Source organism: Chelonia mydas, chromosome 6 (assembly GCF_015237465.2).
Source record: "Chelonia mydas isolate rCheMyd1 chromosome 6, rCheMyd1.pri.v2, whole genome shotgun sequence".
NCBI lineage: Eukaryota > Metazoa > Chordata > Testudines > Cheloniidae > Chelonia > Chelonia mydas.
In genome coordinates this window covers 106,628,772-106,641,080 of record NC_051246.2, presented here as the reverse complement: position 1 = coordinate 106,641,080, position 12,309 = coordinate 106,628,772, and the positions used below count along the sequence as shown (strand labels likewise).

At 39.4% G+C, this 12,309-nt stretch overlaps 1 protein-coding gene across 7 annotated transcripts in view; it reads left to right on the top strand.

Moving 5' to 3' along the window:
* ATG2B (autophagy related 2B) overlaps positions 1 to 12,309 on the top strand; it is a 78,453-nt gene that overhangs the window by 31,111 nt on the left and 35,033 nt on the right. For 5 of the 7 annotated variants that reach the window (XR_006291670.1, XM_043549077.1, XM_037900914.2 and 2 more), the window contains exons 16-22: positions 171 to 273; positions 1,740 to 1,929; positions 2,058 to 2,200; positions 5,065 to 5,222; positions 5,494 to 5,666; positions 6,202 to 6,352; positions 7,186 to 7,385. Coding sequence is in view for 6 of the 7 variants with exons in the window: in XM_043549077.1 (XP_043405012.1) it covers positions 171 to 273; positions 1,740 to 1,929; positions 2,058 to 2,200; positions 5,065 to 5,222; positions 5,494 to 5,666; positions 6,202 to 6,352; positions 7,186 to 7,385 (1,118 nt within the window). In the remaining variant the exon portion in view is untranslated. The remainder of the gene's footprint in view (positions 1 to 170; positions 274 to 1,739; positions 1,930 to 2,057; positions 2,201 to 5,064; positions 5,223 to 5,493; positions 5,667 to 6,201; positions 6,353 to 7,185; positions 7,386 to 12,309) is intronic. The other 2 variants (XM_043549078.1, XM_037900915.2) reach the window with 1 other exon arrangement.

The following is a 12,309-nucleotide window of genomic DNA, read 5'->3' as shown; positions in this document are numbered from 1 at the left end:
AGATACTTAAAATGTGACTTGTTTTACTGGTGTTGCTCGATATCAAGATTGTAAAAGTACTAGCTTCAGAATTGTTAAAATCATGGAGCGGGGTTCTGCTCAGCTATACCTGCAGGCAGACTCTGGCCCCTGTATTTTTGATCTTTCTACAAACTTTTCTCCTATTTAAGGCTTATTTGAAGAAGATAAAACAGAATCTTCAATAAAATTCTTTCAAGTGTCCAGTGGCATAGATGGAGATATGATATCATCTGACAACTTTGATTGGCCACGGTAAAATATCTTTAATTTTTCATCATAATTCTTTTTAAAAGCAACACTTTCTCTAATAACTAATATAAATAGTCAGAGACAGTTACTTTAAATATCAGGCACAAACTAAGAATGTATCATTTTTGATCCCTGTAATTGAATAGAACCTAGAGATGAAGAAATCTTATCTTGCAGAAATAACACAGATCTTTATTAATGGATGGAATGATTTCTGGATGGAATGAGCCAATTATAACTAAATTCCTACACTTTTGGTGGGGAAAAGCTAGGTGAATGGAGAATTTTGAGGGAAGAAAGCTGGGGGCTGTCTGGGACAAGGAAGCTGGGTGTGTGAGAGAGTCCAAAGATGTTATGTGGGAGTGATGGCTGGTGGAGTTGCCTGGAGGTAATGGGGTGACTGGAGGTGCTAGCAGATGGATGGCTCACTACTCGGATGCACGGAGCATTTTCACCAGAGCTCTTATAAGATGGGTAGGTACTGTAGTGCCTGGGGCTGCTGAGGTGCATGAGGTGTGAGTGATGCGGGAGGGAGAAGACATCCTGATTTAGCAAGCTAGATGGTGAGGTAGCCTGGAGTCAATATTGGGCCCTTCGCCTTGTGCTGGTGGTACAGTGCTACTGTCTCTTCCTGGGATTCAGCACAGAGGGCAGTAGGAGTGGGAGGCGGAGAGGCTTGCTTGTCAGCAGGTACCACAGCAGCCCCATGTGGCAAGAAGGCACAACTGTATAACTTCACAACAAATAGCTGCTGTCTTTCCCTGGCTCAGCTGAACATGTGATGATCCCGATGAGCTGTGGGAATGCATGATGGCACTGCCAGATGTGTGATGTTTGGCAGTATGATTGCTTTTAATTTTTGATTTGAGTAAAAGTTTAAACAATTTTCCATCCATACACTGTTCATGTTCATTTTACTTTTTCTCTTACTTCTGAATTTATTATACTCTTAAAGTGAAAATCTAACACACACAATTAATTTTTAACTGTTAAGATGCTGGTGCAAAACCAGAAAATTTGAGCGAATACTGAACCTCTTCTTGAGCCTGGATATTATAGTTCATATCACATAAAAGGATGTTTAATGTTTGGGAGACCCCTGGTTAGATGTTCATACTATCTATAATATAAAGGCCCCAACCTATGTAGCTACATAAATTAAAGAGGCAATTTCAATCCAATCTCTGAATGTCCTGTTTTTCATTGATTTATGCCAGACCATGTAATGGAGTCTCACACTTTTTTGGATGAAAGTTTACAATGTGATGAATTCCTATGTACAATAGTACATGTAGGCAATGTAACAATTTGGACATCTAATGTGTTAGTTTGTACATAATATATGTATCAATGCATTTCACAGGCTAACTCATAAAAAGGGCACATATACATCTCCAGTGGATATCTACTGTAAAAATTCTCAGCATATATCACTAATAATTTATTCTGCTTGCTTTTTTCAATATCAGGATTGTACTGAAAATAAACCCACTGGCTGTACACTCCATTCTGGAAAGGATAGCAGCTGAAGAAGAGGGTGATGGAAACTTTCAAGAGGAAGAGGAAGGAGGATCTCATTCTCTTAAGGATGTCTGTGATCTTAGAAGACCAGAGCCTTCTCCTTTTTCCTCTCGTAGGGTCATGTTTGAAAATGAAGAGGTAAAACAAAGTCTTACTGTTTACAGAATCATTGTAGATACAAATGAATATTACCTTTCTGGCTTATATGCAGCTTCTGTTCCAGATAACCCTCAACAGCTTGAGATTGTGTTTTGTTTTATTTTCAGATGGTGATGCCAGGTGATGCAGTTGAGATGACCGAGTTTCAGGATAAAGCAATCAGCAATTCTCATTATGTACTGGAACTCATGTTACCAAATGTTCACTTAACGCTGCCAAACAAGACCTTTTATGAGAAACTTTACAATAGGTGAGTATAAGCATTAGTTTGCTTGGTTAGTATGACCTGTATTTCTGGTCAGTGTATTCATTGGTCATAAGAACAACTAAGTCAGTAGCTGCAGTAATTAATTTGACCTGTAATATTTGTACAGCTCTATAACAATGTAAAGTGCTGTATAAATGCTATTCTAAGTTATTATCAGAAGTGCAATGAAGTCTCCTCTCTGGACCCTATCTGAGCAGCCAGCCACTCAAAACAATTTGGCAGATCTTTTCTATTGAGAATAAAATAAATAAGTTTTTGCTTCCACCAAATGAACGTTTGTTTTAAGATCTTACAGTTGCCACAATCTAGTTGAATTCCTCTTCAAATTCCACTTCAAAAATTGTTGAATTAGATTCTTTTCCCTTCCCTTTGTGTGTGTGTGTGTGTGTGTGTGTGTGGTTTTAAGTAGGGCTGTTGATTAATCGCAGTTAACTCATGCGATTAAATAAAAAAAAATAATTGCGATAAATGGCAGTTTAATCAAACTGTTAAACAATAGAATACCAATTGAAATTTATTAAATATTTTGGATGTTTTTCTATATTTTCATATATATTGTATTCTGTGTTGTAATTGAAATAAAAGGGTATATTATTTTTGATTACACATATTTGCACTGTGAAAATGATAAACAAAAGAAATAGTATTTTCCAGTTCGCCTCATACAAGTATTGTTGTGCAATCTTTGTTGTGAAAGTGCAACTTACAAATGTAGATCTCTTTTTTTTGTTACATAGCTGGGCTCAAAAAAAAAAAAAAAAAGCAATGCCAAACTTCAGAGCCTAGAAATCCACTCAGTCCTCCTTCTTATTCAGCCAATCACGAAGACAAACAAGTTTGTTTACATTTACAGGAGATAATGCTGCCCTCTTAATTACAATGTCGCCAGAAATTGAGAACAGGCATTTGCATGGCACTTTTGTAGCTGGTGTTGCAAGGTATTTACCTGCCAGATATGCTAAACATTCATATGCCCTTTCATGCTTCGGCCACCATTCCAGAGGACATGCTTCCATGCTGATGATGCTAATTAAAAAAATAATGCGTTAATTAAATTTGTGACTGAACTCCTTGGGGGAGAATTGTATGTCCCCTGCTCTGTTTTACCTGCATTCTGCCATATATTTCATGTTATAGCAGTCTCTGATGATGACCCAGCACATGTTCATGTTAAGAACGCTTTCACTACAGATTTGACAAAACGGAAAGAAGGTACCAATGTGAGATTTCTCAAGATAGCTACAGGACTCGACCCAAGGCTTAAGAATCTGAAGTGCCTTCCAAAATCTGAGAGGAAATAGGTGTGGAGCGTGCTTTCAGAAGTCTTAAAAGAGCAGCATTCCGATGCGGAAACTACAGAACCCGAACCACCAAAAAAGAAAATCAACCTTCTGCTGGTGGCATCTGACTCAGATAATGAAAATGAACATGTCGGGCTGCACTGCTTTGGATTGTTATCGAGCAGAACCCATCATCAGCATGGACGCATGTCCCCTGGAATGGTGGTTGAAGCATGAAGGGACATATGACTCTTCAGTGCATCTGGCACGTAAATATCTTGCGATGCTGGCTACAACAGTGCCAGCAGAATGCCTATTCTCGCTTTCAGGTGACATTATAAACAAGAAGCGGGCAGCATTATCTCCTGCAAATGTAAACAAACTTGTTTGAGCGATTGGCTGAACAAGAAGTAGGACTGAGTGGACTTGCAGGCTCTAAAGTTTTACATTGTTTTATTTTTGAGGGCAGGTTTATTTTTTATATAATTTTACATTTGTAAGTTCAACTTTCATAATAAAGAGATTGCAGTCTAATTGTATTAGGTGAATTGAAAAATACTCTCTCTTTCTTTTCCCAGTGCAAATAATTGTAATCAAAAATAAATATAAAGTGAGCAATGTACACTTCATTATTCTGTGTTGTAATTGAATTCAATATATTTGAAATTGTAGAAAACTTCCAAAAATATTTAAATAAATGTTATACTATTATTGCTGAACAGTGCAATTAATCGCAATAATTTTTTTAATGGTTTGACCGACCTAGTTTTAAATAAAGCAGATTTGATAAGGCAGAGTAAAGAAAAAAAATCACTATTTGCAATCTTAGCACCAGTAATGTACAACATAAAAACATGCAAAAATAGTAAAGAAAAATTGAACCAGTCTTGAAAGAATATAGAGAGAAGTCGATATAGAAATCGACACTTAAGTACATAGTGAAATAGCAAACCAAAATTTTATTAAATTTCTAATCAATATGCATGTACTTACACTAAATTACTCTAACCCTAGCCTTGAAAAATATGAAGTCCTATCTTTTTTTAGCCTCAGCTATCCCTCAGGAGCCTGACTTTGCTCTCTGCATGACACCTCAGCCATTAAGTACTCCATGCCCCTTCAGTCCTCTCATTGGACAAGTCTTGCAAAGTCACTTCCACTTCAAGCAAAACCTTTTACTCAAATTGCCCAAAAGATTGTCTTAAGCAAAGAAATGTAGAATGTGCATCTTGTGAATTTCTTTAATATCCACGAGGCAACCAGAGTAACTATCTTTGGCATATCCATTGAATTAGCGTATGTAAAGGATTTGTGCTGCACAATCAAATGCCTGACATAATTAATAATAATCAGATTTTTGTAAAAGATCTAAAGAGCAGATTATTAGGATTTCTTTGCTCACTAAAATATGTTACTGCGATTTGTGCTCTTGAGCTCATCTCATCCTTTTGCAGATTATTTTGTATGAAATCTGTTACAGGACTGTTGTACGTTAATTAGCTTTAATTCAAGTGGCATTTTAATCAGATGTTTAATAATGCAACAATAACATGTTTTTCTTTCTAGGATCAGCAATGACTTATTATTGTGGGAACCCACAGCTCCATCTCCTGTAGAAACATTTGAGAATATTTCATATGGTGTTGGACTGTCAGTCGCCAGCCAACTGATCAATACTTTCAGTAAAGACAGCTTTAGTCAATTCAAATCTACAATTCATTATGGTAATGTATTTTATAAATCCTCTTGAACAACAGTGGTACAGGGTAGATATACTTGCCTGAGACTATTAAGTGTACAAAGGGAAGACTTGAAGATATAAAATCAATTATATATCCCACAAAGAAATGTGTAAATGAATGTTTTGATATGGATAGAATGTTAGCTAAAATACTGCTGTGAAATTGAATATTATTAAAGGTGAAAAACTTGTAATTTTCTTCGATAACTTTTGTATAAGTTGTATCAAGATATTTTGTTGTTGTTTTCTTGTAGATGATGAGAGTGGATCTGAGGAGGAAACTCTACAATATTATTCCACAGTTGATCCAAACTATCGTTCACGCCGGAAAAAAAAGCTTGAATTGCAAAACAAGAACACACAGAGCTCTCTCTCTGTTTTTCTAAATGTTAATCATGGATTAGTGTCAATATTCACAGATGTAAAGGTGAGGTTTCAGGAACGGACAGTATTGTGCTAAGTCTTAAGTTTACTTACAGGCATAATGAAAAGGAGTACTAGTGGCACCTTAGAGACTAACAAATTTATTTGAGCATAAGCTTTTGTGAGCTACAGCTCACTTCATAGTCTCTAAGGTGCCACTAGTACTCCTTTTCTTTTTGCGAATACAGACTAACACGGCTGCTACTCTGAAACGTTACAGGCATAATGTATCTTGATACGCTGACAGGAGCTCTTGGTGCTATCTGTTGTATTATTGCTTTATTAGCAGTTTTGTTGTACAAGTAGTCATATGTGTGTCTTTCAGATATTAGAGTCTCGCTATCTTAATGATATCGTTAAGGATGCATCTGACTATGATTCTATGTTTAAACATTTTTGATTACTTCATATTTGATGTTAGGAAAATTAAATACAAGGAGAGGAGAGCTGTATGGTAGCAAGTGACACGTTCTATTATACTGTCCTAAGCAACAACAATAATTCCACAAGCAGCTATATGTTTCTGATTCTTTCTTCAGCAGGATGGTGGAAATATTCTGGAAGGCAAGCATGGTGAATTCTGGTTTGAGTTCAACAGTGGTTCATTATTCTGTGTGACTAAATATGAAGGTTTTGAAGACAAACATTACATCTGTCTTCATTCTAGCAGTCTCAGTTTATATCATCAAGGTAGGAACTTAAAATGTCAGTGGATGTAAATTTGAGTAAAGATTAACAAATAGTCAAATACAGGCTCTTTGGGGCAGGGACAGTCGTTTTATTCTGTGTACAGCATTTAGCATAATGGGGTTCTGGTCCATGACTAGGGTCCCTAGGTACTATAGTAATACAAATAATAAATAACAATAATTAATATGTTTGCTTCTGGATCATCTAGCTTCAAATGACCTCTGCAACTGCTGGCCTGCAAAACTCTCAAATCTGCAGAAACTGTCTCTTTTTCAAAAAGTGTCATTCTCATTCGTTAATTTCCATGTAATTCCAAAATAGTACAATTCTGTGTGCACTCCTTGAAATCCTAATGTAGGTTTTAGGTCATTTTCTTGCTGGCTAAAGTGCAGTCAGCCAGTAAAGTATTTTAAAGTGACCAAACAGTCTCCATGGATGACAGCTCCATTGTAGCCAAGGAGGAGAGAGTGGGACCTGTAAGTTTTAAGGTTTCCTGTTCCTATAACCTCAAATGAGTGGCAATGAGGTTAAGGGAATTTCAGTGTGAGGGCTTCTATTAAGTTGGGGGATGACGTACATCTGGCACTGTGTCTCATGATCTTCACCAGCCTCCCAATCACTAACTTCTAAGGACAGAGGATGTGCAACAGCAGAAACTTTCCTATCACTCATGTCTGAGCTCTTGTTTCTGTTTTTTGCTAATACTATGGCAAAGTTAATTAGAGTTAAAATGATCTTATCGCCAGGTAAGGGTAGACAGATTTCCAGTAGTTTTACCTAAATCACAAACATCTCTGCTGCACAGGATAACCATAGCTACAATCTCTATACAGGTGTGGTGGATGGAGTTGTCCCTCCATCTGAAATACGACTGCCTAACACAACTCGTCCACACTGGTTAGAACCTACCATTTATTTTTCCGAAGAAGATGGTCTCAGTAGGACTTCTTCAGATGGTGTGGGAGTGGACTGTTTAAGTATGCTGTCTGTTGCAGTGAAAATCCAGTCACATAAATCGGAGAGCAATACAAAGGTTTGTGTTTCCAACTTTAAGCTTTTGTGCATTGTCTAGATTATTTCAGACACCTAATTTACATGAAAGCATTTACAAGAATTCAAACTTTCTTCTAAAGGTCATAGATAAACACAAATAACTACAAACTTTGAACGATGTCCATTTTTAAACTGTTAGTTTAATAGCTATTGAAATCTGAATGCTTTACTAGACTTTAAAACTACTTTAATATTCCTTGTGGTTATGTCTGTTATTTAGCAACATAGCCCAATTCTTCATGTGATTCCTTGTGCTGATCACTATTGCTTTTATCTAAAGGATCTGTATTTTTTGGCCAGTTAGCCTTCTTACCCATTCTTTGCTCTCTTTTACCTCTGCTATGCATTTGTGGAGGCCATTCTCCCACCTCAGGCAGGGATAAATACAAAGAGCTATAAGCTTATTGTTCAGTTTATTGGCAACTTTGCCTGGTAGGGAAATATTGAATCTTTTACCCTAAAGAACAGCCTTTGCCTGCTTACTTCCAGTCTCACTGTTCGCATTGGTAGGAGTTCATTTGGCTTGGCTCCTGCATTCATTGATATGGGCAGAAGATGAGAGCTCTGGCTCTGCTTTGCTCTCTCTCCCACCCCCCCTCCCCGCTCCCAGAATCCAACAGCTCTTGTAGTGGCACACAGGTGGGATGGAAAAAGAGGAAGTCTCCAGTGACAGCCAACTTCAGACCATCACAAGGGCTCAATGGCTTCAAGCTTTGCCAGGGCCTTGACAACCTTGAGCACAGGGACACCAATAGACCTGTAGTTCCCATTCTTCATGGACCCCAGAATGATGCAACAGATCATTGGTCACCTTCCTAATGCTCTTTAGCCACTGCCTCTAACTACAGGGCATCTCCACTAGCCACCATTGATCTTCATAGAATCACAGAATATCAGGGTTGGAAGGGACCTCAGGAGGTCATCTAGTCCAAGCCCCTGCTCAAAGCAGGACCAATCCCCAACTAAATCATCCCAGCCAGGGCTTTGTCAAGCCTGACCTTAAAAACTTCTCAGCAAGGAGATTCCACCACCTCTCTATGTAACCCATTCCAGTGTTTCACCACCCTCCTAGTGAAAAAGTTTTTCCTAATATCCAACCTAAACCTCCCCCACTGCAACTTGAGACCATTACTCCTCATTCTGTCATCCGCTACCACTGAGAACAGTCTAGATCCATCGTCTTTGGAATCCCCTTTCAAGTAGTTGAAAGCAGCTATCAAGTACTCCCTCATTCTTCTCTTCCGCAGACTAAATAATCCCGGTTCCCTCAGCCTCTCCTCATAAGTCATGTGTTCCAGTCCCCTAATCATTTTTGTTGCCCTCCACTGGACGTTTTCCAATTTTTCCACATCCTTCTTGTAGTGTGGGGCTCAAAACTGGACACAGTACTCCAGATGAGGCCTCACCTATGTCGAATAGAGGGGAACGATCACCTCCCTTGATCTGCTGCCCCTACTTATACATCCCAAAATGCCGTTGGCCTTCTTGGCAACAACGGCACACTGTTGACTCATATCTAGCTTCTCGTCCACTGTAACCTCTAGGTCCTTTTCTGCAGAACTGCTGCCTAGCCATTCGGTCCCTAGTCTGTAGCGGTGCATAGGATTCTTCCATCCTAAGTGCAAGACTCTGCACTTGTCCTTGTTGAACCTCATCAGATTTCTTTTGGCCCAATGCTCTAATTTGTCTAGGGCCCTCTGTATCCTATCCCTACCCTCCAGCGTATCTACCTCTCCTCCCAGTTTAGTGTCATCTGTAGACTTGCTGAGGGTGCAATCCACACCATCCTCCAAATCATTAATGAAGATATTGAACAAAACCGGCACCAGGACCGACCCTTGGGGCACTCCACTTGATACTGGCTGCCAATTAGACATGGAGCCATTGATCACTACCCATTGAGCCCGACAGTCTAGCCAGCTCTCTATCCACCTTATCGTCCATTCATCCAGCCCATACTTCTTTAACTTACTGCATCAGCTGGGGTAAGTGCCTTTCCTTAGTGATATCCACCACAACCAAGCCATATTTCTGGAAGTGCTGCAGTGGCTTCTGATAGGGACAGGGGGCCTCCCTCTTCCAGCTGCAACTGGGCACTGCCTGGAAAAGGCAAGCCATAAGATAGATTTTAAGGCCAGAAGGGACCACCAGCTCATCTAATCTGACTGTGACATTCCACAGGGTACAATCTGGACTGCTGGAGAAGCTGTGTCTTCTCAGTACTCCAGGCTGGAGTGCCTTTTACACTGCTTTGCAGTGAGAACCACCACTCCTAGCCAGTTCACACGCAGCCTCTAGCATGCAAAATCACTCCTAGCTGTATTACATAAATGCTCTGGCCAGCCACTCATTAATTACATACAGGGTGACAGCAGCAAATTCCTGGTCCCAGACCTTCCGCCAGAAATGTATGTCTTGTACTGCCCAGCACCCACTCAACAATGCAAGCTTCTATAAAGTCTTTCATTTCATCAATGGAAAATGACATGCACAGTCCCTGTTATTTCAAGTGGAGGTTCCCAACTCTTCAATCCAAACACACACTGGTTTAGGTAAAACAATAAAACAAGTTTTTTAACTACAGAAAGATTTTAAGCGATTACAAGTAATAAGGCATAGAAGTCAGAATTGCTTACAAAGAAAATAAAAAGATAAGATGCAAATGAATACCTAACTTAACAAGCTAAATGAACTTAAAAGCAAAAAGGTTTGTTTTCACCAAAGACTTACAGCAGTCTGGCTGGATTGCTTCAGCAAGAACCTCCCCTTTCCCAGTTCAGTGATGCTTCCTTTGTCTTTCAAATGTTGTAGCTATCATGAGTATAGATGAAGGGAGAGAGGTAATTTGTGTTCTGTGTGTCTTCCATTCTTATACCATTCTTCCCTCTTTGAGGATTACCTCCAGTTGGAGTTCAAGCGACAGCCACTCTGTTTACACGGGAACCCCCAGTTCTATTGTCAGTATGCAAAGTTCTTGCTTTCACTCTTCCTCCTGCTAAAGAATGGCCATTTAACTAGGTGATAGTCTATAATACAGTTCATCTGATTATGCTGATACGCTGGAGCCCCAGCCAGGTATCTTTTATCTCTGAAAAACTGGTTTTGGCTTGCTTTTCTTAAACTTGGAACATGATACAGTTATGTTATACAGTAGAATCTTCTAACTTTACATACAATGTTGATACACCATATTTTACCAGGACAATAATGTTCAGTATATTATGAGTTTCGAAATGATACCTCACAAGGCATACTCTGTACAAAATTTATCATAGTCTTGTAAAAATGGTGAACATGGATTACAGCCAGTCGCACTGACCTCCTGTATATCACAAGCCACCAACACCACCCAGTACCCGCACTAAAACTAAAAACCAAAATTAGACCAAAGTATTACAGCCCTCAAGAGACTAAACTATTATGTGCCACAGGAAGACAATAAGTAGGACCAAGGTGCACCAATGTCCAAGGACTCTATGATGGCAGGGAGTTGATTACCGAGATGATTTCATTAAGTGACCCACACTCTACACTGCAGTGGAAGGAGAAAACCCTCCAAGGTCACTGCCAATCTGACATGGAGTGAAAATTCCTTCCCAACTCCACATATGGCAGTCAGTCAGCCAACTAAGCTCCCGAGAGAGAGAACAAGAATGCTTAGTGCCCCCTCAAAGCACAGACACAGAATATGTTGGTAGAAAAAGAGAATCCCATCCAGACCCACTTCAGGCAACCAGCTGAAGCCCTGAGGCATGAGATTTTAGGAACATAAGACATAAACCAGAAGGGCACCTTCAGGGCTGAGCTCTGCCTCCCTCTCCCCCCCCCCCCCCCCCCCCGCCCATCCCCATCACAAGCAACCCTGTCATACAGTCCCATTCATAAATTTGTCCAACTGTCTCTGAAAACTAAATTAACTAATTGTTTGCCCCCACAACTCCTATTTGGAGGCTGTTCCAGAACCTCACTCCTTTGATGGGTAGAAACTCTTTTCTAATTTCCAGCCTGAATTTGTTCATGGCCAGTTTATACCTATTTCTTCTTGTGCCAACATTGTCCTTTAGTTTAAATAGTTCTTCACACTCCCTGGTGTTTACTTCTCCCTCCTCCTTCCCAATGTATATATAGAAAGCAATCATATCCTTTCTCAGCCTTCATTTTGCTAGGCTAAACAAGCCAAGCTCTTTTTGTCCCCTCTCGTAAGATAGGTATTCCATTCCTCTTATCATCATAGAAGCTCTTCTCTGCACCCGTTGTAAATTGAATTAATCTTTCTTGAACATGCGTAACCAAAATTGTACACTGTATTCCAAATGAGATCTTACCAGTGCCTTATAAAATGGCATTAATACTTTATTTCTACTAGAAATGCCTCACCTGATAAGTCTTAGGATAGTATTTGCTTTTTTCACAACCACACCACATTGTTGGCTCATAGTCATCCGTGATTGATCAACACACCCAGGTCTCTCTGTCTTCCTCTGCCTCTTCCAACTGTTAAACCCCCAGCTTATAGCGGAAATTCTTATTATTAGGCCCTAGGTACATGGTCTTGAACTTTGTACTATTGAATTTCAACCCATTTCTGTTCCTTTTAGTCTTCAAGGTCATCCAGATCTTCCTGTATAATATCCTAATCCTTCTCGGTAATGATGACGCCTCCCAACTTTTGTATTATCAGAAAATTTCACTCGCATACTACTATTTTATGTGCCACCATTAATAAAAATATTGAATAAGATTGGTCCCAAGTGTTCACTGAGGAACTCCATTAGTAAACTCCCTTTAGTTCAAGAGTTCACCTTTCAGCACAACCCATTGCCAGTTCCTCACTCCACCTTAGAATTCTTGTACTAATCTCCATCGTCTGTAATTTGATGAATAATTTCCCATGTAATACCATG